Source organism: Drosophila takahashii, chromosome 3R (assembly GCF_030179915.1).
Source record: "Drosophila takahashii strain IR98-3 E-12201 chromosome 3R, DtakHiC1v2, whole genome shotgun sequence".
In the NCBI taxonomy this organism is placed as follows: Eukaryota; Metazoa; Arthropoda; class Insecta; order Diptera; family Drosophilidae; genus Drosophila; species Drosophila takahashii.
In genome coordinates this window covers 10118332-10142481 of record NC_091681.1, presented here as the reverse complement: position 1 = coordinate 10142481, position 24150 = coordinate 10118332, and the positions used below count along the sequence as shown (strand labels likewise).

The 24150-nt window shown below is 42.3% G+C and overlaps 4 protein-coding genes across 5 annotated transcripts; 3 read left to right on the top strand and 1 right to left on the bottom strand.

Annotated features, from left to right (window-relative positions):
• The first annotated feature begins 159 nt into the window (after positions 1–159).
• On the top strand, positions 160–16751 carry CtsF (Cathepsin F). Of its 2 annotated transcripts, XM_017154483.3 has the most exons (6): positions 160–452; positions 9819–10235; positions 14915–15042; positions 15196–15942; positions 16005–16186; positions 16245–16751. In XM_017154483.3, the coding sequence occupies exons 1-6, from the start codon at positions 345–347 to the stop codon at positions 16508–16510; spliced, it is 1848 nt and encodes a 615-aa protein (XP_017009972.2). In that variant the 5' UTR covers positions 160–344; the 3' UTR covers positions 16511–16751. The 2 variants fall into 2 exon arrangements, with proteins under 2 accessions (XP_017009972.2, XP_070074022.1); XM_070217921.1 differs by lacking the exon at positions 9819–10235 and having other exon boundaries at positions 163–452.
• Positions 13662–14470, top strand: LOC108066107 (uncharacterized). The gene is made up of 2 exons (XM_044394716.2): positions 13662–13788; positions 13845–14470. Exon 2 carries the CDS (start codon positions 13859–13861, stop codon positions 14114–14116), a length of 258 nt encoding a protein of 85 aa, XP_044250651.1. The 5' UTR covers positions 13662–13788; positions 13845–13858; the 3' UTR covers positions 14117–14470.
• A 590-nt stretch (positions 16752–17341) lies between the features above and the next one.
• On the top strand, positions 17342–18834 carry rtp (MORN repeat-containing protein retinophilin). The gene is made up of 3 exons (XM_017154418.3): positions 17342–17552; positions 17614–17917; positions 18531–18834. Exons 1-3 carry the CDS (start codon positions 17525–17527, stop codon positions 18796–18798), a joined length of 600 nt encoding a protein of 199 aa, XP_017009907.1. The 5' UTR covers positions 17342–17524; the 3' UTR covers positions 18799–18834.
• An 86-nt stretch (positions 18835–18920) lies between these two features.
• Mms19 (MMS19 nucleotide excision repair protein) lies at positions 18921–23609 on the bottom strand. The gene is made up of 6 exons (XM_017154509.3): positions 23424–23609; positions 22975–23358; positions 22140–22489; positions 20638–22083; positions 20159–20581; positions 18921–19996 (listed from the first exon to the last, which is right to left on the bottom strand). The coding sequence occupies exons 1-6, from the start codon at positions 23506–23508 to the stop codon at positions 19805–19807; spliced, it is 2880 nt and encodes a 959-aa protein (XP_017009998.2). The 5' UTR covers positions 23509–23609; the 3' UTR covers positions 18921–19804.
• Between the last annotated feature and the right edge of the window lie 541 nt (positions 23610–24150).

Genomic DNA, 24150 nt, shown 5'->3' with positions numbered 1-24150 from the left:
AAGACGTGTTTCAGTTACTCCCTTTCAGCAATTGAGGGAAATACCCCAAACGAAATTTAAATTTTAAACAGCTGTGAAACAATTGAGGGCTGCATAGAAAACGACGATGCTTAAACTATCGATTGCACCGCGCCACCATCGACTGGGGTTCCACCTCTGGCACGCTGACAACAAAGACCCAGCAAACAGAAAGCGGCGTATTTCGCCAGCGGAACGTGGAAACATTCGACCTCCTCACCTGTGCGCGTGATTTGTGCAAACGTCATTGTGAACCGAACACATCGAAAATCGGCGAATTTTTTGGAGGAGATTTAAGAACCCCTCGGCCACACACACCCACAAACATGAGGCTGTTAGCGGCAGCAACAGTTGCGCTGGTATTGCTTTTGGGCCAAGCAGCTGGCGAGGAACTCGCGGAGGAGAGAGCGGGACAGGAACAGGGCGATGCGGAGGTGAGTGTGCGTGTGTTGTTTTGTTATGATTCAGCAGCGCGTCTATTTCCACATCAAAACGCTTTTGCGAGGGCAACAAAATAACGTAATCCCCTTCAAAGTGACTATGCTTGGGGCAGGGATAACGGTTCGTCATTAAGCGGAAAATATGCAATTTTACAGTTAACTCTCTCTCACCCGCTTGCCCCACACACACCTGCCCTCCTACACACACACACACCCATACTTACACGCACTCGCCATATTGGCTGATGGACCGTTGTTTGCTCTAGCTTTAAGTACACAGAAAAAAAGAAGCCCGAATAGATATTTCATACAGTCCAACCTCCGTAACTCAAACTGAGATATGCCCATCTAAATCAAGACTGCGAGTAATAGTATTGATTATACATAAGAGCTTTTAACCCCCCTGCAGTAGTAGTTCGACCATTCAAGAAGTTATAGTTACGGAAGTTTGAGGAAGTGCACAATATAGTGGATAATTCCCAAGATTCTTAATTTAAGATGCCATTAAAAAAAAATTTGGCATTTTTACATATCACATTAAATTGCTTATTTGTTGTTCCTTCTGTAAGCCTTTGATGACATCTATTTTTTCTAGTTTCCATTTAGTGGTTTATTTCTCTGGATCCGCTTATCTACGCCTTTGTTTATTTTGCGACGAGTCAGCTGTTTGCTTATCGCTTTGACCGATAGAACCCCATTGATTCCCAGACTACTGTTTTTTTTTCAACTGCTCCTTATCGGGGTATTTTAATTGGCCCCACTAGCCCGTTTAAAATTGCTTTGTGCCCTGAAATTGCGTTTTAATTTCTGCCTTTCAAGTGCAATTTCATCCAAACGGACCAGGAATTTAAATTTGAAAATAGAATTTCAAGGCATCCGTCAAAGTTGGATTAACCCCAGGAGTACCTCATTTTTTCCTTAAAAATCGTTTATTTTCAAAATAACGTTTGATAGCAATTTGGGCAATAAAAATTTATAAGGCTAAAGAAAAGAAATACGTCTTCCGGGGTGAATTCATCCCTATCTAGCGTTCAACCCCAATATTAACTTCGACCCGAGCTTACTCTTGTTTTAACACTTTAATGTACATTGCTTTAGCAATGCAAGGGTGCTCACTTATTTTAAAGACGGTGTTTAGAGTGTTAAAAAGCAGCAAGCAATTGCCCACTTAATGCACACTTTTTCATACAGCAAATTGTTTACGTAAACAAATTTATTTAGAAAGCGATGAGTATCTCATACAGACAATAGACTTTTATTTAGTCAGCAACCTCAGCCAGTAGGCAGAAATGTTTTTTGTTTGCATTTATTATTACAATGACAATACAGGTTGTACAAAATAAAAACGAAATATAAGTACTTAAACATTTGGCTTTGGTTTTAAATGTTTTTCTCAGGTCTAAATTTGTTTCTTTTTTACAACAAAGACATTAAATAAAATAGTGATACAAAATACATAATTGCATATTTATTATTACTTTGATAATCCCAAAATAAATAGATTATATTATGAGGTTTTTTTTACTTACTTTAGAAAAATCTTGAATGGTACGGTTTTATGGGTCTTACATACAAGTTTTAAAAATCGAAACGATCTATGTTTTAATTTTAATTTACGAATTACAATTGGTTGAAAAGGAAACATGTATATTTCAAACGTTTCGCAAAGTCAAGCGACCGTTAAAAGAGTACTAAATATGACGAAATTTGTCAGCAAGCTAGCTATAATTGATGATATCAACTTAAATAAATAATTCCGAGAAATCTTCGAAAATTGATGTGCACACCACTGCGAGAACCTGAACAGATTTCAAATTGTGATTAACTGTTCCATGATTCAGAAGGGGAACAGATTTCAATTTAAATAAATTAAATTTTCTGTTTGTGGTACTCCAGTAGGCGCCCACCCCTTCCACCCCTTTGCCACAAAGTAATGTGCCAGATTAATGACTGAGAGAGCACCGTCTGTTGCCCCCTCTTCCCTCAGAGAAAACCTGGATGGACTTTGGGGTGATGCCATTTGGAGCAGCGTCATCAATATCAATTAAATTGCCGGCAGGCAGCAGGGCAAAAACGAGAACCAGAAAAAATCTCACAGCATTCATCATACTCCAGCAAACAAAAATATTTGTATATGCAAATAATTAAATATAACGTAAAAAGGGTTCAACGAGTTAAAGCCACCGCCATGTGGATGGGCGGGGGGCAAAAGTCCGCGCACTTGAATTATTTACCGCGTCGCGTTTCAAATGTTGAATTTTAATTTGACGCATGCCTCAATGGAAGTAAAAATAAGTTTAAATAAATAAAGTTAAAAAGCTGACATAGCTAGGGTCGACAGTATAATACCCTTTTCTGAACCACAACTTATATGTTTGACAGTAATCACAATTTAATAGCTGATCGAAACGCTATTTTTATTTCAAATGGTATAATTACACTATGCAGCATCAAAAATTAACCTCGATAAATGCTATATTTTTGGATTCGTTACGAATTCCCAAGTTAAACTGCGTTTTCCAAAGAGTTCCCCGACGCAAGGATTCTTAGCAAAAGGACCTCAAAGTTCGAAAAATGCTGAAATTGGCCAACTTTGCGGAGCTCTCAGAGGCAAATGGATGCATGGCTTGGTTTGAAGTTAAAGTTTTTAAAAAGATACACCCTTTATCTTTCAAACCACATACATAAAATAATTTTAGGATTTTTTTTAAGGCAGAAATAAATTTCAAAAAACATAGTCAAAAAACTGAAAAACATACAGCTGCGGTCAAAATAGTAGCAGTGTTGCCGCCTTGTGTTTTTAAAAGTTTGATGTTGTAATTTTTTCTTATCCAATTAGTCTAATAGGAAAATTATAATCAATACAATATTACCAGGAAAAGATCAATTACAACAACAAACTTTTAAATACACAGGGCGGCAACACTACTACCATTTTGACCGCAGCTGTATACTTTTATGTTTTTTGACTATGTTTTCTAGAACTTGTTTCTGCCTTAAAAAAAATCTTAAAAATTTTGTAAGTATGGGGTTTAAAAGATAAAGAGTGTATCTTTTATAAAACTTTAGCATCTAACCAAACCATGAATCCGTTTGCCTCTGAGAGCTTTAGAAAGTTGGCCAATTTCTGAATTTTTCGAACTTTGAGGTCCTTTTGCTAAGAATCCTTGCGTCGGGGAACTTTTTGGAAAACGCAGTTTAACTTGGGAATTCGTAACGAATCCAAAAATATAGCATACATCGAGGTAAATTTAAAAAGCACTAAAAATGCTGCACAGTGTTATTTATTTGTTAAGGAAACTCATTTTTACTACACAATCTATACATGTTACTTACCTCTCTCCAGGACTCTAATATACCCCCAGTATAATGCTATCAAGGGGTAAAAACAAAGGGGGAAGAAGCACAGAAACGCACGCACAGAGACTAGAAAGAATGCATGGAAAAATTTGCATAAATGAATATTATTGCGGAACTATATGCGCGGATATAGCCACACATAACAAGCACATTCGCGCAAATATTTATGGGTACACACGGGTATAATATGCGAGTATATTATACCATACATATTCATTCAGTCAAGTCAGCGGCAAGAATCGCAGAAAACTGGCTGCCAACTTATCAACCACTATTGTCTCACAAATCTCTGTCAGTGGCCTGGAGTGGTCGGAGGGGTTTATGTCTGTCATTTAGGAAATCAAATCGGATGATTCACAAACCGCAAAAACAAAGGCAAAGCCAAAAAAACACGATGGACGAATCTATCGATGTCTCTGCCAGCAAATTGTCGGCGGTTGTCAAATGCGAATCTTCTTTCTGGCTTTTGGCTTTATGCAAATCAGCCCCTGGAAGTGCTGACTCCGCCCGTCGAAGGCTCTATCCATCGATCCAGCCATTTGTCTGGGCGTCCTTTGTATAATTTTGAGCATGATTTGCCGCCTAATAGAAATGCCAAAGGAAATTACGGCATTGGACCCACTAAATGGTTTGGCCAGCCCAAGACAACGAGACCCAATCACTCCCACCATCCACTGTCCCACCTCCAAGCCCCATCCCTATCCCAATACCCCACATTCGACACAGAGGGCGCAAATTAGCACCCAGGGGAGCTGTGAAGGCAAAGTTTATAATGAGCTTGGCCAAAAGGGGGCCAATCTGTGGGTAAATGCCAGGGAGTGCGGCATGTGTGCGTGTGTGTCTCCATTGTCTGATTGGAAATTTAAGCAGGCATCCCGAGTGTTGTAATAATGGCTATATTTATTTATTTATATAAAGCAAACTTAAAGTTAAAACTATAAGCTAACTAAGAATTAAGAGCTCTAGCAGCTAAGGCCTTTAGCTCGTCTGAGGTGTTTAATTAGATACCTACATTTTTATTTTTATTATTTGAATTTAGATTTTGAGCTTAATTTGGGCTTTTTCAAGGTGTCGATTTAATAATGGCTATACAGTTGAAAGATCTTAAACATAAAAACATTAAACAAGCTTGCGCTATATTAACGAAGTGATATGATTTTACTGAATTTATTTATGCGGGTTTCTATGGCATAACTGTTAGAAGAACTGTTAGTCATTGCAAACTGTTAGATTGCCAGTATATAAATTCTTGTTTTCGTATGCTTACACTTATTTGGGACCTAAAACTTATCTAGTTTATATAGACGCACAAAATTCTTATAACTTGTTTTGACGCCCTCCCATTGTCCCTACATGGTTATACATTCAAAACTAGATTGATTCGTTGAATTAAGAAGATATTATTTTGGCCGCTTTATTAACTAGAGTTATCTAGCTGTTTTAGCTCTCAACTTCTGCCAACACTGTGCAATTGCGTCGGGGAGGGGCGCCTCGGATTAATGCATAAGCTTAAAACTATGAGTGGTGGGGGGTCGGAGGTCAGGAGACTATCTATTGACTGTGGGTGGGGTTGCCATGCCAGCATGCCAATAGGGGGCGGATGGGCTGGTACCGAATCTGCAGGTGTCCTGATGCCAGATAGCCCCGAACAAAGCCAATATCATTCCAAAGACGCTTGCGTGAAGCGTGGTCGGAATTTAAAATTTCAACATCGGTTATTAGTTGGTGCAAGATATGGAATTCCCGAAATCAGCACATAAACTACACGCTCGAATGTGGTTAGCATTGTGAAGACACAATTGAATCCCGCAAATGTTGATGTCGAGGAAGAATAAATCAATTTCAGAAGAGGATGAGATGGATGAAAACCAGCTTACACGCAATGTGACTGGTTGCTCAATTTTCGGAATTATTATAAATTATAATAGAAATTATGATTTATGAACATGTACTATAAGCCTTCAGGTAAATTTAATCAAAGCTATAAAGATATATTGGATTTAAGGGCTATTCATCATGTTTATCAACTGAGATATATCAAATGCAATTTATAAATAACATGTGAAAATGTACTTTTATTGTTTAACTTTACTTAATGTGTATTCATCCAGCATAAAAGGAAAATGAACTAGATTTTATTAAAAAATCGCATCTTTCCACTGCTTTATGTAAATGTGCTAACCCAAAAGTTGGTTTGAATGAGATTCAGCGAGCACAGCAGGTGTCTAAAGAAAGCCCCCTGCCAAGGTTAATGTCTTTATTAACACTAAAACACGCCCAAAACGTGCGCACCTCATCAAAGCCCAAAAGTGCGGCATCTTCACCTTGGGCACAAGTATGTTGCACAACGCAGATACTCAGATTCCGACTCAGATTCGGATTCAGCAAACGAACCCCTGACAGTTTGAATACTATACCGGTTTCTCGACCATTGGTGGATAGGTGGGGTGCGGATGGGAGCTTGGGATTCACAGAGCCGGTCGTGCGTAAGTGGATTTCAAAATGTTAATGGGCTGCGTGGAAAAAATTAAGTCACCAATGACAGAATGACGCCGCGATGATGATGTCGGCGATGCATTTATTTGCACGCCGAGCAGGCCAATCGCTTTAATTAAACTTTAATTAAAAACAACACAAGCCAAATTGCCAATTTGCAGCGACTGCGACGCAACGTTTGCTCGGTGATGTTTGCGATGATTCAATTAAAGTTTTTCAACACTGCCATCAGAGCGGCTTAATGCGCAACACCCAACACTTTTCGAAAGCTTTGCGTTTAATATTTCCCCCGAACCGTTTACACTGGCAGATTTTGTGTTTACACGCGAGTTCAGTAAGCCACTGACTGCAACAGAAGCTTATGGTGATGGCGCATTGTGTTTGCACAGATCAGGCAATTGAATTGGCTGATTGATGGCAAGTGTGCCGGAAAATACGCACGCTAAAATACACACATTAAGTAGACATGCAGTTCATGGAGGGAGTTGAATTAAGCAACTTTATTTTTTTTTTGCCAATATTGTATATTTTAAATTTATTGCTACATTTGTTTTCAACGATTTACTGCAGATTATTTGTGTTTGTTTTGCATAATACAGCATACTTTTTCATTTAAATAAATTGAAATAAATCTGCGCCAAAGGTAAATTTGAATTTTTTTTTAATATTTTATATGTCCTACCTTAAATTACGTGATAAAACGGAATGCAACGTTTTTTTGTAAGGTTCTCTGCAAAATTCTATTAATTGGTTCAATCTACGGTCCACTTTTGGTTTACCTTGAAGATAAGAAATCGGGTCTAAGAAAGGTTTAAGACTACCCCTGCATTATTTATAAAAGTAAATCCTTTACGAAATTCCGCAAGAAACGTAATATTTTGTAACAAGTTTGAACATGGTCTGATATTCTAAAAGTTCTCCAAAATAGCGAGTTGCAGTATAAATTACTACAAATCTCTCGATGCGCTCAGTGCAGACGAGTGAATTAAAAGATGGCAACAGGCTTAAGACCGACTGAGTATTGCATAAATTGGTTGCTCTTTTGCCAAGGAGTTGCCAGGACAACAACCAGAGCGAACTTACCAAGTGGGCGTTGCGAAGAACTTAAAAACCCATCATCGTGTTTTGGTATGGCTTGCGATGTTGTTTAAAATGCCATAAAGTTTAATTGAAAAACAAGCTCCGGCATCTCCGTCGCTCCGTCACTCCCTCGTTACCCAAACCCTCGAACCACCCACTCAACATAATCAGCTTGAGCATCAGGCGAGCATCAACGTCGCCTGCAGTGACGCAACCGCTGTCAAAAGTTTTTATGCATTTTTCGGCTTTTTGTCACGACGTCAGCGGCAATGAGGATGAACGACCAAAACGTCAACAAGACGCCAAGTATTCCATTCCCCCAAACTACCCGACGACCCTATACCCATCTTCTGCCAGCTGCTGTCGCCTGTCAACTGCAATGCATCAGCAGCAATAGCAGTAATACACTCTGGAAAATGTGGAGTTTTGCAACCTCTTTTTAGATTTATCTGAAACTGTATTCCCAAGCAACTTAAAGCTGGAATTACACAGTTTGCATCTGGAAACTTAACGTGTTAGGTACCATTCCGTTTAAAAGCTAGGGATCTGAAACTTCCACAGTCGTCCTAAATTATAAGTCCGCAGATCAAACTTGAAAAGCGCCTCGATCGGACGTCTATATCCTATAGCTTTGAGAATGAATCATTCCAAATCTTATTTTTTATGCATACCGTGATCAACGTAAGGTATCGATAGGAACAATAGGGTGAAATGGGTCAAAATGTTTTTTAGTTTAAAATCTATTGACATGAATCTTTTCAAATCTTATTTTTTTAGCCTTGACCTACCTTGGTCAGGGCTAAAGCACGTTTCGATCTGATATCTCACAAAAGCAAAAAAATTTTTCTATTCAAGATTTTTTCATATATTTAGTTGGTATTTTTTTCATATTTTATATTTATGCTATTATAGTAACATTTTCATTCGCGAAGTCTTCAGAGTAGAAAAACTTCGTCTTGCCGATGTAGATTTAATTTAATATTCCTAAAAGGATACAACAATTTTGAAAAGTGTCACAAAGTCGATAATGTACTTTAATTTAATTTTGATGATCTGTAATGTGTTTGACACATCTTTAGTCTTTATACTTACATCAACAAATTTCTTACATTCGGTAGTAAAAAATACTCGATTTTTCCAAGTGCTCTACCAGAAGCAATACTGGCTGAATTTGAGGCTAGTTGGCTGCCTTTTTGTGATTCCGATTTTTTAAATTATTCAGCAAAATCTGTCTGCGGTCGTCCGTCGATCCATCTCTTGTCCCACTGACTGTCTGTCATCGGCTTTTTGCATTTGTGTCTCATCACTTATCGATGGATTTTGCTGCATTGCTCCACAACCGGTTGGTTCGGTGTGGTTCGCATCGTTTCGTTTCAGTTTCGTTACGGCGGTTAATTAGTTTTTGTGGCCTGAAAGGCCCAGTCAAGCGTTGGCCAGTGATTGACTTGATTGGTCATCTGATGTCCCGATCCGATGCCGCAGTTTGACCGCAATTGCAGTTGCAATTATGCAGAGTTCATTAGGCTTTAGGCCCGGTCGGTCGAGCAGGTGGAAAGGGGCGGGTCAACGATTAACTCGGCCTTTGAGGGACGGACATTTTGCCTTGCAATGCATTCATTTATAATTAACCCTAAGCCCCTGTGCCGTAAAGCTTTGCTGAATTTGAAATTATGGGGATTTTCGCGCACGCTCGCTGGTGTCATGGATTACACCTCACACCCACTTATGCTTGCCTACCCCATTCAAAGTGCGTTGCAGGAATTTTAAATCATTTAATGGAGCATTCTATTTACCAATATTAAGAGGCCTTAATAATAGCATAATTATAGAGTAGAAATTCGTTGATTTATTAAAAACTGTAATTCAGATAGGTCTTTATAATGGATGACTGGTAATTTAGAAATATCTCGTATCAAATAACTCTGATTGTTTTAAAATTAAATAAAAAATTTAAATTAAAAGCATAATTTCTAAACTAACTCAATAAAATCAAACTTATGGACATTACAGATCATACGGGTAAAATTACAGCTTTTTAATGAACAAAAACATTTTTGTTTTCCTGTGTGCCTGGCATTTGTTTGGATAACTAATGTTTGACTGTTGTTAATTGGTTAAATAATCCGGAAAACATAAAATAATAACACTGGCAAAAAACATTTGTGGGATTAACGGGCTTTAAGTTGTCAATGGCACCGTATCGCTTAATCACACAATACCCACACGGCTTGGCTTGCTCCATTGAAACATCATTCACTCCCATTTGAACGCTAACCCAACCCTGCATTCTGATCACCTATGTTGCCACAATTCCAACGGAAATTTTTTTGTGTGTATCCTCATATGTGTTTTGCTTTTTGTTTCGTCTTTTCCCACAAAACACCCATCCCCAAACCTTAAAATCCCCGAAACCCGAATCAATAGAGCACGGAAACTGCAGAAACGACCACGGATCAGGCAGAGAGTGAGCCGCCGATCAAGCTGGTCCACGTGTTGAATCCTGGCGAGCGGGAGTATCTGTCACCCAATCTAATTGGGGTTCAGAACATAGCCATGACCTTCCTGCCCCTGTCGATGAACTTTGTGAATATCATCGACGCCTTTCGGGAGATCACGGCCGGAGTGCGCTATGAGATCCTGTTAAACGCGTTGGACACGAAGGCCAAGCAGCCGGCTGAGGCGGACACCATCTGCCGGCTGGTCATCCTGGAGAAGCCCTGGCTGCGCACCCAATGGGGCGACAAACACCGCGAGCTGGTCACCTCCAATTGCACCGACTCGGCGGAGAACTCGGTGTCCGGAGATCCGGCGGAGAAGGCGCGGCTGCTCAACGAGAAATACGTGAGTAATAGCATCTTCAATGGCGGTCAAAGGAACGAGCTGAGCGACGCCGAGATGGCCCATCTGGAGTCTCAGATACTGACTAACCTGGGACCTATGAAGCGGAAGGTCAGCCTGACCAAATCCGCTCCTGCTGCCGCGTCCCCTCCTGCTGCGCCTGCTCCTGTGGCCATAACCGCTTCAATCACAGTCACCGAGCTTGGTCCACCTGAAGCCACTAATGAGGCCGCCACGGCAATTAGCATTGATGAGGCGGAAAAAAAGGCGGACCAGGTGGAGGACAAGCCCGATGAGGAGGGCGTTGCCTCCACCACAGCCGCCACGGAGCTGAACGATAATGAGAAACGTTGGCTCGACGATTTCCTATCGGTGGGTGCGTATAATTTCGAAAAGAACCAGCAGAAGGAGCAGCAGCAGGAGGAGACCGCTCAGGAGCAGAAGGACCCTGAGGTGGAGGCTACTACCATACCGACAGCATCATCATGAATATTCTCATTATCATCCCAAACACACTCACCCACACACCCAACCAACCACCCCCATCCCTCACAGTCTCTGTCTTTTACACATAAATACTCTTATACGTACTCTCCTTAATGCGAACAATAAAAAGGAAAATGTTATTTAATTGAATTTATTTAAGCTTGCCTTTTCACCTGATGCCGATGAAAGACGGGGTGTTGATGGGGTGGGTTCGTCGGGATTTCTCGTTCCAGCACCCCCTCAAAACACTTATTTCACCTTAATAATCAAATGAGTTTCCGCTCTCAAATTACGGCCGCAATCTGTTTAACCCGGGCCCTATCTTAGCCGCATTCGTAGCACCTGGGGAGGGGCCATCTGCGCCTGTCTATAAGTCTTGAGGGGGATCCCAAGTGCCGCTATGTATGTGGGGTTAAGTGGGTGGGGTGTCCTCCTCTCATGACCATGCGGTGCCCACGGTGTCGACAGAAGCAGCAGCACACAGAGTGCGAGGCAAGTGTTCTCATTATCCTCGTGCTCTACTTTTTACAGCGGTTGACTCTGTGGGGCCACGCACAGTGGGTCGAAGGCGATTTGTCTACGGGGGTGGGCACTTTCCACCCGACTTAACCTAAAGAGGGCATAAGGGGTTAAATAATCAATGACAGAATCTGCAATTTTAATGGCAGGAACGCTTCTTTAGAAATTGCGTTGTCTGGAAGCTATTTAAGCTATTTTAAATTCCACTCTTTTGATAAGGGACACAATTGGCACAAAGAAATGTTTAAACAATATCCGCTTTCTGAGATCTTTAAAACTAAATATTTCATATCAACTATATTTGTTAGAATCTTCTGAAGACGCTAAAAACCACAGATATTCGCGGTTTTTTATATACCATTACATACCAGAGTACAACACGACCTCTCCACTTTTAATTAATAAAACTATTAATTACTGAGCTTAAATCCACACACCAACGAGGGAATAAATTACATTTTAATGGCAATAATTCGCTTCAATCTGTGTTTGACGTTTTCAACAATCGGATATCTCTTTCCAACATTATTTCCAACCCATATGAGTGCCTAATGAGCTCTTGGAAAAATCATCGCGGAATAAATTAATTAAGTGCTTTGAAAATGAGAACCATTCAGTTGCACTGCTGATTTACGCCAACTGTCAGAAGGCATAGAGCCGCGTTCGGCACTTGACTGTCAGTATATCCAAATGGATTTCACGGACCATTGCACACACGGCCCATCACACTTGCCACCCAGAGAAGCCATCCACTTTATTCCCACACCCACTGTGGCCCCAGGGTCGTTGAAACATCATTTACGTTATAATTCTTATTGAAATACACGTTTGAATTAACAGTTCCCGTTCCGGTGTTGGGTTGGTTTGGGTCGGGTTGTATAGGAGGCTGGAAACAGAATTGCAGGGCAGGCGGCTTAATGAATTCATGTTCGGACTCAGGCTGCACACATCGAAGAGGACGGCCTGGGACTCCCATTGGAACACGGCTCGGCTGTTCTTTCTTTTTGTGTTCCTGTATTTTTAATTATACACACGTCGTAGCCATTACATTCCATTCGGTATTGTTGTCGCAGCTAGATGACCTGCACTAGAAAAAAACAGTTTATAGAAGTCTCTCCTCCAAAAAATTTTAATGAATAGATTCTGACTTAGCTCACTAAATTATATTAGATTCTATTCGGTCATGTCTCAAAATTGGAAAAACTTCTATTCGTAAAATACGATACAAATTGCATACTCCTTTGTTTTTCTTAGATAAATATTTCCAATCCACGCCTTCAATCCGGAATATAAAATTATAGAACAAAGATTTCGCACTTTATTTCCCAATATTTGAGTTCACATATCTACATTTCAATTGTAACCTTTGTAGGACATAAAATGTTTTGAGTGTGACTCCACCTGCAGTCCTCATTCGCATTCGCCATGTCCGTTGGCTGGCTGCGTCAGCAGGAGCAGACATTTGGCTCCTGGCTGTGGATGTGGCTGCGGCGCCGGATCCTCAGAAACCAACTCCCATCAACGGCATCAACATATCACCATCATCGATGCCAGCCGGCAAACGAATATCCAGCCAAAATGTTTGGTTTAATTGGTTTTGTGTTCGGCATTGAATGGTTTATGGGCCGCATGTGTCTGTCGTTGTTATTGTTGGCCTATTCCACAACTGGCGAGGGGATGGGATGCCTTTGGGCCTCCGTGTTTCTTGCCGCAACTCTTCTAGCCACGTGTACTAGTACGTTTGTGTCGTTCTGTCAATTTCGGTAATGTAAATTCAGACATGTCCTTGTTTCATTTGCATTCGTATGTAATTTATGTGCCAGTCCCGCAGAAATCCCCTCGTATCTCGACTCTTTTTAGGGTTGGCGGGTCGGAGTTCTGATGTGGTGACAGCTGCGTGTCTGTTTGTAATGGATAAGTGTTTCCGTGTTGCGTAATTAGCACAAGATTAACGAACTCTCAGACGGCAAACAAAGGGCTGATTTGGTTTGACTTTTGCCATGCTGGGATGCTTTTTGTAAGGGATATTGTATAAGTTTCGAGAGATCTGTGCTCATCTGCTTAACTTGAAACGGAAGGAAATTAGTAACTCCTTTTATTATTAACCTCTAATTCTTTGCTTAAATTCTGAAACACAATAACATTTAGTTAAATAATGCTTCAGGTCCTTCCCAAAAGTGTCGTTCTTTGACTTGTAGACATTATTGCATAAATGTGAAGAGATTTTATCTATTTTCCATTAAAAATGAATGCAAATTGTCATTAAACCCTTATAAATTTAAAAAAAAACGTGGTTTGCTTGTTAGTTCGAATCAGTTTGACTAATAAATCACATGAAAACACAAAAATCGGTTAAAAAGTCCTTTAGCATCACCGAAATATTAAAAAATAAATATAATACAAAATTTGTATTAAAATTTCAAGGTCCAAGTAGGGCTGGATCGAAACTGTCATTATCGTTTGGGTCCAAATCCAAATTTCAGTTGACATCACTCGGTATACTCGAACTGAACCCTCTATATATCAAATACTTTTCTAATATTTTTTTAAGGTTAAGGTAATCCCTTTCCCAAAAAGTTTCATAAATTGATAGAGACGCTTTTGCAGAGATTCTTTTCACGATGAAGCAATTTGCACTGACGACCTGCATCCGCCGTATCTGGATCATGTCCGGATGGTTGCGCCAGGAGGCGGCCATTGCCGCTGGCATGTTGGTGGTGCAGCGTCATCAGGTGGACTTGAGAGAGGAGGAGGAGGAAGTCAAGGTCGAGCAGCAGGTGGCGGCCAGTGGTGGCGAGGTGGGCGTCGACTCGCAAGGGAGACTCCGCCGTGTGCGCATGCTCGACGACTACGTTCTGCCCTTCGAATGCGGCCTCTAATTCTTGATCCGTAACTCCCGATCTTCTATCTGGTTCCGCTCTTTAGCGTGTGCCTTGAGTTTGTTAGTTTCGCTTCTTGGAGTAATTCGCTGTTCGCGGTTTTGGAGTTCAAAAGTGTAGCGTGGTAGAGGGCCCTTCCACGGAAACCACTTATCCAAATTTTGGTCTCAACCACATAATCGTCGCAATCGTAACCTGGACGGACAACGGAAACTCAATAAATATTTTAATACAAAAAATGGTCTCCTGTCAACCTGTTAAACTTTGTTTATGTAAATGATTCAGTTTGGAAAATAGTCAGAGTTCATCACCACATTTTTGCGAATTTAAAATTAAACAATACTTGTGTCTAAATCATTGTAAAGTTTCCCAAAATTCTAAGAAACTATCTTTATTTATTTCGTTTACTAGAGGCGGGTATTTCTGATTAAAAAAAAGCCTTGTCCCGTCAATAGTATAGTACCTTAAAATAAAAACAAATATAAACATTGTAGATTGAAAACTTTACATTTTATGTGCCAACTTAGTAACTGTTATAGTTCCGAGGTCTCGGCATACATTGATCCTGATCCTACTTTATTGGGTCGGAAAATCTTTCTTTTACCTGTTATATACTTTCTAACGAATACTTACTCTACGAGTAACAGGTATAAATAAAAAGAATGGTTAAGGTAACACAGTGGCCTCTTACAGAAAGTGTAGTAAGTTAATTTTGGTACACAGCAAAATAAGATGTGGATAAGTGTAAGGTAATTCTAAAAATACCGCTTTATTATAAATGTATAACATTTATTCCAGGTCTTTCGCAGCAGACGCAGCCTAAATAAGATCGTGGGTGAGCATAAGCCTTACGACGAGGAGGCGGCAAAGGCCCAATTGCAAGAGTCTCTTGACAAACTTACCGCTGGAGAAGGCCCACATTACAAGTAAGCCCACGTAGACATTTTAATTTAATGATTGTATCTATAAATATTTATTATATTTATATTTATTTATTATATTATAAAACACATATTTTGAAGTACTTGTGCTAGATTAGTTTTATACACAGGACTAAAATTGTATGTTCTCTTTTTCAGAATCGGGAAAGTTTTCTCAGCTTCGCGGCAGGTGGATTCCGGCGTTTTGACCCGCATCGACGCGGATCTAATCGATGGGTCGGACTCACAGCACCGCTGTATCGTTGAGATCTGGACGAAGGCCTGGGTGAGGAAGGACGGACACGAAATCACCTTCAAGTGCCGCAACCAGCCCGTAGTTCAGGCCCGTCACAGCAGATCCACGGAGTGGGCTGAGAAGAAGACGCACAAGAAGCACAGTCACCGCGCCCTGGACAAGGTGGATCACTTGTTCCACAAATTTCAGGTGCGATTTGGCCGCCGCTACGTGAGCACTGCCGAACGGCAGATGCGCCTGCGAATCTTCCGCCAGAACCTGAAGACCATCGAGGAGCTGAACGCCAACGAGATGGGCAGTGCGAAGTACGGGATCACGGAGTTTGCTGACATGACCAGTTCGGAGTACAAGGAACGCACTGGACTGTGGCAGCGTGATGAGGCGAAACCCACCGGCGGATCTGCGGCTGCGGTACCGGCGTACTCCGGTGAGCTGCCCAAGGAGTTCGACTGGAGGCACAAGAACGCAGTCACACCGGTGAAGAATCAGGCATCGTGCGGCTCGTGCTGGGCTTTCAGTGTGACGGGCAACATCGAAGGCCTGTATGCCGTGAAAACCGGCGATCTCAAGGAGTTCTCAGAGCAGGAGCTGCTCGACTGTGATACCACGGACAGTGCCTGCAACGGAGGCCTCATGGACAATGCCTACAAGTAAGTGTCGTGGGAATGAAGAAATATTTAATCCCGGTATTTAATCGGTATTCCTCTCACAGAGCCATCAAGGATATTGGCGGCTTGGAGTACGAGGATGAGTATCCCTACAAGGCCAAGAAGAATCAGTGCCACTTCAACAAGACCCTGTCCCACGTTCAGGTTTCCGGTTTTGTGGATTTACCCAAGGGCAACGAGACCGCCATGCAGGAATGGCTGCTCACCAATGGACCCATCTCGATTGGTAAGGCAATGTGAGAGAAGAAACCCCCAAGTCCACTCTAAGCTATTTTTCTCTGCAGGCATTAATGCGAACGCTATGCAGTTCTATCGCGGCGGCGTTTCGCATCCCTGGAAGGCTCTGTGCTCCAAGAAGAACCTCGACCACGGTGTGCTAATTGTGGGCTATGGCGTCTCCGACTACCCCAACTTCCACAAGACCCTGCCCTACTGGATCGTGAAGAACTCGTGGGGTCCGCGCTGGGGAGAGCAGGGCTACTATCGCGTTTATCGCGGCGACAACACCTGCGGCGTCAGTGAGATGGCCACTTCAGCTGTGCTCGCCTAGACTTGATTTGAGTCCATCTTATATACACCCATACGACTATATCTAGGTTAATATTTCAGCCAGTAACTTTATGTACAATTCCGTTTCAATGTTCTCCGACCGACGATATGAGGAAGTCGTCAAGTTTTAGATCTTCGCATAAACAGTATAATCATTTTGGACATCTGTAATCTCACGAAAAGCCTGCATCCACATATTCTGCTTTAAATTGAAATAACAATAAATTGTACAAGAATTAAAACTTGGCAGGTATTCATTCAATCGATGCCAGCCTTGGTCGCAGCAACAGTTGGTCATGGAACAGTGGGCCAAAGCACAGGAAATATTTATAATACTAGTACATATGAGAAAGTGTTTCCCATTTCAAATTTTTCGGCTTAACGGCCTTAATGCCATGGAATAGTTTTTTGGTTTTTATTTTTTGGTGATCTATAGACCTCGGATTTTGCATATTTTTATAGGATAAAGATAGATCAATTCCGAAAACACCAAATATGCAAAATAAAAAATAAACTCAAATATTCAAGATTGACTATTCCATAGCCAACCTAATTTAACCGAAAGAATTGTTAGTTCCTTTTCGTCATTTCTGAGATATCTAATTTTTTTCCAAATTTAAGAAAACCCTATTAGAATACCAGAGGGCTACATTAAAAATGTGATCCTCTAGTTGTTCGCATATATTTTGTATATATTTTGCATATATTTTGCTTATTTTATGCATATATTTAGCATATTTCCGATATGCATCCGAATTTATTACATTTGAAAAATATGACACTCAACTAGAAATTTTGGTAAAAATCGAACCAAAAATGGACAAATATGCAAAATCCGAGGTCTAGTGATCTAGCTTTGATTTTTAAACCCAACCTCACTGTGCAGAACTGCAGTATGCTAATTAGATTTAGACCAGGGCCGTCGCCCCGTCGGAAGCCACACAAAGTGTGGGTTTCCGATGCAGAGCGGAGCTCAGTAGCAGCTTGAAGCGCATCGGCGGCGGTGAACGGAGCTATGGCCATGGACGACTACGATGATGACAGTAAGTGGGCGCAGGACAAAAGGATGCGGACCCCTAATTCAGTGCCATCCACATCTCTCAGTGAGCAGCGTGGGCGTAACCACGGCCCGGATCGAGAACCAACATCAGCAACAGCACCACCAGCAGGGTCAGCATGGTCAGCATGGACACCACCAACAGGGTCAGAGCCAGTACAGCGCCGGGGCGGTGAAGGTGGGAGGATGGCGGTATGAGGACGCCAGCCGCTACATCGGCGAGTGGAACCAGCGTGGCCAGAAGCACGGCATTGGACACTTGCAGTTTGCCGATGGAACGCGCTACGATGGCCAGTTCCAGGAGGGACTGAGTCAAGGAGTCGGCTGTCTCTGGTTCGCGGATGGCGCAAAGTCAGTTTCGATAATGCAAGTGGATGCAAACCTCCAGAAAAGACTTTTAGATCCGTTTCCTCGTCCGTTTGTTAAATTTAAAGTGGGGTTAAAACAATGATTTCAAGGCTTTAACCCTACTTCAAATTTAACAAGAGAGAAATTTTAAAATCGTTAGTGGCCGATTGTGGGCGTTAGAGGGGGCGTGGCGCTCGGCTGAAATAAACTTGCGCTGCGTAGGAAGCCCAAGAATATGTGTGGGAAATCTCAACATTCTAGCTTTTGTAGTTTCCGAGATCTCAGCGTTCATACGGACAGACAAACGGACATGGCTAGATCGACTCGGCTAGTGACCCTGATCAAGAATATATATACTTTATGGGATCGGAAACGCTTCCTTTTAGCTGTTACATACTTTTGCACGAATTCAATGTACCCTTTTACTCTACGAGTAACGGGTATAACAAACGGACGAGAAAACGGCCCCTAACATCATAAAATTGTTGTTGTTAATGAATGATATTTAAATTATACTAGTGATTTAATGCTGAATTTCACAATGGATTCTGTTGGTTTGCATCTCAGTTACAATACAATCACAAATGTTATTCAAATTAATCTTTTTTCAAGACAGATACGAAGGCGAGTTTCATCAGGGTTGGTTTCATGGTAATGGAATCTTCTGGCGCGCCGACGGAATGAAGTATGAGGGTGAGTTTCGTGGCGGCAAGATCTGGGGCCTGGGTCTGCTGACGTTCCAGGACTTCACGCACGGCTTTCCCAGGAACGAAGGCTTCTTCCAAGACTGCCGCTTTATGAGACGCCGTCGATGTCCCGAGGTGGTGCAGCGGGCTCAGAAGTGCGCACTTATGGCCCGTTCCCAGTGCGAACACCCTTACTGAACAGAACCCTCAGTTTGGTTCTTGAGGAACACTAAACATCGAGATCTGAAAGTAGCTAAAAGTAATCTAGGGATACCTCTAATTGATTTAATCGGATACCTAAATATACAAAAAACAACTAATTTAGCCTGCTCACTTGTTTTAGATTTAATATATAGTGGAAATCTACCATTCGCTGAAGTGTATCAAACAATTGGAACAAAAATGATACTTTGCTTCCAAGAACTTAGTATTTATACCCGTTACTCGTAGAGTTACTATTGTATCCGTTTTAAAGTGTGTAAGAAGCAGAAGGAAGCGTTTTCGAACCTATTAATATTCTATTAGTGGTAGCACCTATAAAATATTTTCAAAGCTATGAGTAACTACGTTCATAAAGCCTTGTATGCAATGATGCCTCTACCGGCCGCTAGGTGGCGCTGTTGACTTGAGCGGCACCTATTTTACCAATTTCGTTAGCGGCACGGTATTTCATTTTCAAATTGGTTAGCAGAATATCAGGTTTCTGATAGTCGAGTACGTGTGAATGCTTTCCTCTCAATTTGTATGGAAATTTGTAAGAACCTGCTCTCACCCGTCTATACGGTGTGCATTGAGGTATAACAAATATCATTTTTTGAAAAAAAATGCGTTTTAGGGTCTGCGAATTGGCTTCAAAGTTTATCACCCATACGCACTGTTGCCTTCGATCAAAAAGTTTTTAATCTAGGTGACATAGATTTCCACAATTCATTTGATGTTTTGCTCTTCCATTTTTAAACCAATTTTTGTAATGTACATGTGCACGAATAATCACGACGTATACATTAAAATAAATAGTTAGATCGCATTAAATAATAAAAAACGGATATAATATCTCGATTAATATTATGATCCTTCGATCCGCGTCCGACATTCTTCGACAAACCTTAATAAAAACAACTACACAATTACGAATGTAGATCCTAGATTTTGTGCGTTCGCTTATTGGCTTTAAAGTATTAACAAGAATGGTATTGTTCCTTGGCTAGTTCCCACTAGCTGCTCCGACCAGGTACCAGGCATTCCTGGCCTTGACCGCCGTGTTCCGCACCAGTCTCTTGGGATCATCTAAGGCGGCGGCAAGGGCCAGGGTAACATCCACTTTGTGGGGCAACAGGACGAAGGTCGGATACTTGGTAATGTCGTAGAGCAGCTGCAGTGCCGCAATGCGAACTTGCTGTAAGAAAAAAATATATTTTAAGGTTATTCTTATTTAACTAATGTATTTCAAAAGCAAATGAAATAAAACAAACTTTAGAAATAATATGTCAAGAAAGCTAAAGGTTGATAAATCGAAGAATAGGTTTCCAGTAGAATGAAAACCCTAAAAGTAACTTACCATTGTGTGCTGAGCTTTATATTTTGATAGCTCCAGGCAGCTAGGTATAAGGTGGGCCAAGTGCGCCTGGAAGTATCCGTCCTGCTGCGCCACAAACTTTTCACAAATGCCCAGTGCGATGCACAGCGACTGCGCCTCGTTGTGCTCCTCTAGGCTCTTGAAGAGCAACGGACCGAGCTGCTCAATGTTTAGCTTGATGACGGCCTGTGGCGTGGCTTTCAGTACGTAAACGAACGCCTTCAAGTGGTGCACACAGTAGTTGGCCAGCTTGCTACCCATCTTTCCCATGATTGTGTGGAAGAGCTTTTGCTTGTAGAGGAACTTAACCACTGGCAAATCCAGTTCCGGGTATTCGGCGGCAATGATATCGAATCCCAATGCTGCGGCAGTGCTCAAACTGGGATGCTTCAGTAGATCAGAAAGCTAAAAGAGAATGTGTCTTATAACTCACGTTAAAATACAAATATTTTAGTACCTACATCACCAACAATATCGGCAGCCTCATCGAATCCCGCGACCACTAGCCCCTTTGCAACCCAGGCTAGGATCTCCACGGCCCGCACATCGTTCTTCTTGATGGCCGCCTTCAGCTGGTCTGTGATCTTCTTAACCTTACTCAGGTTGGCCGGATTGCTCTCCATCTTGTTCACCATACTGCAAAGTAGGTGATGAGCGATCACGCGCAACTGTTCGTTTTCCGTGTTGAGAGAGAGCTGGGTCAAGTCGGTCAGAAGTCGCTCAAAGTGGTCATCCAGTGTGATGTCTTTATGCAGGTAGCCGAGCAAACCCTTGGTAATGTACAGGTCCGCAGACTGGTTTAGATTGAGTTGAGGAAGGTACTCGCTAACTATTGCGCTCTGTTCTGAGAGGGGAAGTTGCTGGGTGATGCGACTTAGGGCGCCCGCAATCTGCTCAAGTGACTGCAGGGACAGACCCTCCGTGTGTTGACCCAACTCGATGAGCTTGTGAAGCAGGTTGGACTCTTGCTGCAAATCGACGATGAAGCGCTGATCCTCCAGGACGAGCAGTTTGTTCAAGGCTTCTAAAGCCAGCAAACGAATGGGCTCTGCGGTTGTATCCTTGAACGACTGCGTCATTACCAAATCCAAAATGCGCTGAGTAAACGCCATTTGAGGCAGCAGGGGCAACAGATTGGCGTATATCTTCCGCTTTACAAAGTTGGAGAAGATTTCGAAGTTTCGCACGCAAACGTCGATGAAGTTCGACTGCACTTCCACCGGCTGCAGGGCTCCCAGACTGACCGTAAGTGCGGTAAAATCCAGATCGATGGACGGATGGCTAATGAGCTGAACCAGCGCTTTGTAGACCAAGGCGCGCTGTTTCTCGCTGAGCACCGGAGCACTTTCGTTGAGCACAGAAAGTGCCGCCTTCTGCAGCTCCAAGTCCTCCTGCTTGGCATCGAAATCATCCTGTTCGATAAGTCTTAAAGAGGCAATCACAGCATCCTGCAGGGACTCACGTATCGTTGTATCGAGTTTCTGCAGGGAATCACGCAATGCGCACAGTTTATACACCTGGCTAACTATATAATAGATCTTGATCCGCTGTTCAGGCCCTGCGTCTGTGGCCTGCAACTTGAGCAGAAAGCTGTTCAGGATCTTGTCTGCTGCGTAGGGCGCGTCTCCCGCCACACAAACCAAGGCGATCCCGGTGGCAGGATGAAAGAGGCGTTGATTGACATCGCTGAGGTGCGGCAGGATTACGCCCAGGATAGAGCTCTGGTAGCTGTGGCTTATATCAGGTAAGTGGGAAGCCCTCTCTAGGAGCGCAGACAAAGCCTTGAGCGAGGCCTTAAGGATCTCCTCGTTGTCGTTTCCGGGAAAGGTCTCTGCTTTCAGAGCCTGCCAAATCTGATCGAAGTGCGGCTCCAAAACGGAGGGTGGGAATTTCAAGGCAGCTTGGTGCTGTAACAAAAATAGCAATTACTAAGGGTTGAAGTTTTTGAATCTATGTTTCTTGCCAGCAATTCTATGGAGTCCAGTTTTGCCACCAGCAGCTCACTCTCCAGCTTTTCTATGGCCAGCACTACGGTGCCCTCCGCGAATTCGTTGTTGGCCACCAGACAGTTGGTCAACTTCACGGCCAATTCATCGCGAGTTATGGCCTCCGGATCCTGCTTGCTGGGATTAAAGTCGATTGGAAAGTAGCAAGCAAAGATCTCGAACATCTCTTCGGCCAAATGCAGCAGCGGATACGTGGACAAGAATTCGGGCATGAAGGTGAAAATGATGTCAAGGTTGCGAGGGTCACGCTCGCCGTCAATGGAATTGATCAGGCCGTAGACAAAATCACCGGCCATCTTCTGGAGCTCTATAATGGTAGATATAAAGGTACATTGTTTTTAATTTTAAATTTCCCAAATTGTTTAAACTATTCTCAAATGATATTAAATGCGCTGAGTGTAACAGCGTCTAGACATATTTTAGGGGACATATATAACTTTGTTACTCATTCGAAAAATTCGTGACTTTTTAATCCTATTTTCGCTAGATATAAACTTTTCATTTTATATCTGTAGCCGTACTAATAACTTCTGTCACCCAAATGTTAGGCAAAAACGAACATTTTAATACCCAAGCTTTAAACTGAGCGGGTAAATTGAACTGACGGACCGACAAAGAAAATGTTCAAGAACATAAATACATTCTTTACAGATGTCAGAAATATATGCCTTTGATACAAACATCTGATTCAAATTATAGCTTCCTTCGAAACTACCAAAGCAAATGGAAAAACGCTTCTGTACAAGTTGATGGCTAGAAAACACGTTCTCCAAAAACCAAACCGAGGCTTACCATCCTTAAAGTTCGTCGTCAGGTACTGGAAGATGTGAAACAGCTTGGTGCGGTCGCTCCTCGTCTGCGACTGGCAGGTGGTGTACTCGAAGAAGGACTGCAGGATTTGGGGAATCTGTCCTCTCGGCAGAGCTTTCATGTGGACCAGGGCGTCGATGCCGTCGATGATGGCTGGCATCACATTGTGATGGTCACGCAGCCGGTCCATGTAGAAGGTGCTGAGGAACTCCAGCTGGCGCTCCCGGAGCAGATCCTGCGGCAGAGCGACCAGCACGGCGGACAGCAGGTTGGTTCCGGCCACCCGCTGCTCCGTGTCCGGCGAGGACAGGGCGAAGCCCAACTCCTCGGCCAGGGTGGATATGTCATACGCCTTGGAGGTCAAATCTGGAGAAAACAAAGGAATCTCTGTGAGAAGGTTCGGTCTGTCGGAGATGCGGGTGGGAACCTGCCCTTGGCTATCTGGGTGGCGGCCTTCAGGAGCTTCTGGTCGCTCTTCAGAGCCTTCTCCAGGGTGGCACGCGTGGGCGTTGTCATTTCGGGCGCCGTCGCTTGCGTGGTGTCTAAATTTAATATGTGTTTAAGCACGTTAAGCCGAAATGTTAAGAACTGCCGTACTGTCCTTATCTATCTTAGCGTTGCCAGACCAGACCAGTGCTGCCGCTTAGAACTTGGCTATGAATCTAGCTATTTCTTGCAGATACGCTCTGCACTCAGAGTTGAAGTGTACCTAGATAATTAAGACTTGGAATTTAAGTATTATTAGTGTGTTACATAAGTTACATAAAATCAAATTTTTACAATAAGTACAAAAATAATAATTAGACAACTAATAACATACCTAACTAATATTTTAATTATATAATACAAAATATTTTTAATTTTGCATTTATGTTATGTATAGGGTCTTCTCACAGAGCTCCATCCACCACCCGTTGAACGGATGGTCCGTAAGGCTTTGCCCTGAAAATTTGCCAGTTATAGGGTCTTCACACGGATAGTCCGTTAGGTTTTGTTGTTCCGAAAATTTTCCAGTTAGTCCGCCATCCAATTTTGACGAACTTTGACGAGCTCTTTTATGCGATAGTTAGTTTTCTCGGTGCAACTCTGAATTCTTTCTCTTGACTGTGAAAAATGGAACGATGACAGCGAGCACAAATGAAATCTATGGCGGAGAAA

Excerpts from the sequence above, each read along its gene's own strand:
- LOC108066107 (XM_044394716.2), top strand. The coding sequence starts at position 13,859 with ATGAAGCAATTTGCACTGACGACCTGCATCCGCCGTATCTGGATCATG.
- Mms19 (XM_017154509.3), bottom strand. The coding sequence starts at position 23,508 with ATGACAACGCCCACGCGTGCCACCCTGGAGAAGGCTCTGAAGAGCGAC. Across the intron at positions 22,490-22,974 it reads GACGACGAACTTTAAGGATG|AGCTCCAGAAGATGGCCGGT; the intron begins GTAAGCCTCGGT and ends CTACCATTATAG. Across the intron at positions 20,582-20,637 it reads CTGCCGATATTGTTGGTGAT|CTTTCTGATCTACTGAAGCA; the intron begins GTAGGTACTAAA and ends ATTCTCTTTTAG.
- rtp (XM_017154418.3), top strand. The coding sequence starts at position 17,525 with ATGGCCATGGACGACTACGATGATGACA. Across the intron at positions 17,553-17,613 it reads GGACGACTACGATGATGACA|TGAGCAGCGTGGGCGTAACC; the intron begins GTAAGTGGGCGC and ends CACATCTCTCAG. Across the intron at positions 17,918-18,530 it reads TGGTTCGCGGATGGCGCAAA|ATACGAAGGCGAGTTTCATC; the intron begins GTCAGTTTCGAT and ends TTTTCAAGACAG.
- CtsF (XM_017154483.3), top strand. The coding sequence starts at position 345 with ATGAGGCTGTTAGCGGCAGCAACAGTTGCGCTGGTATTGCTTTTGGGC. Across the intron at positions 453-9,818 it reads AGGAACAGGGCGATGCGGAG|AGCACGGAAACTGCAGAAAC; the intron begins GTGAGTGTGCGT and ends CCGAATCAATAG. Across the intron at positions 15,943-16,004 it reads CTCATGGACAATGCCTACAA|AGCCATCAAGGATATTGGCG; the intron begins GTAAGTGTCGTG and ends TTCCTCTCACAG.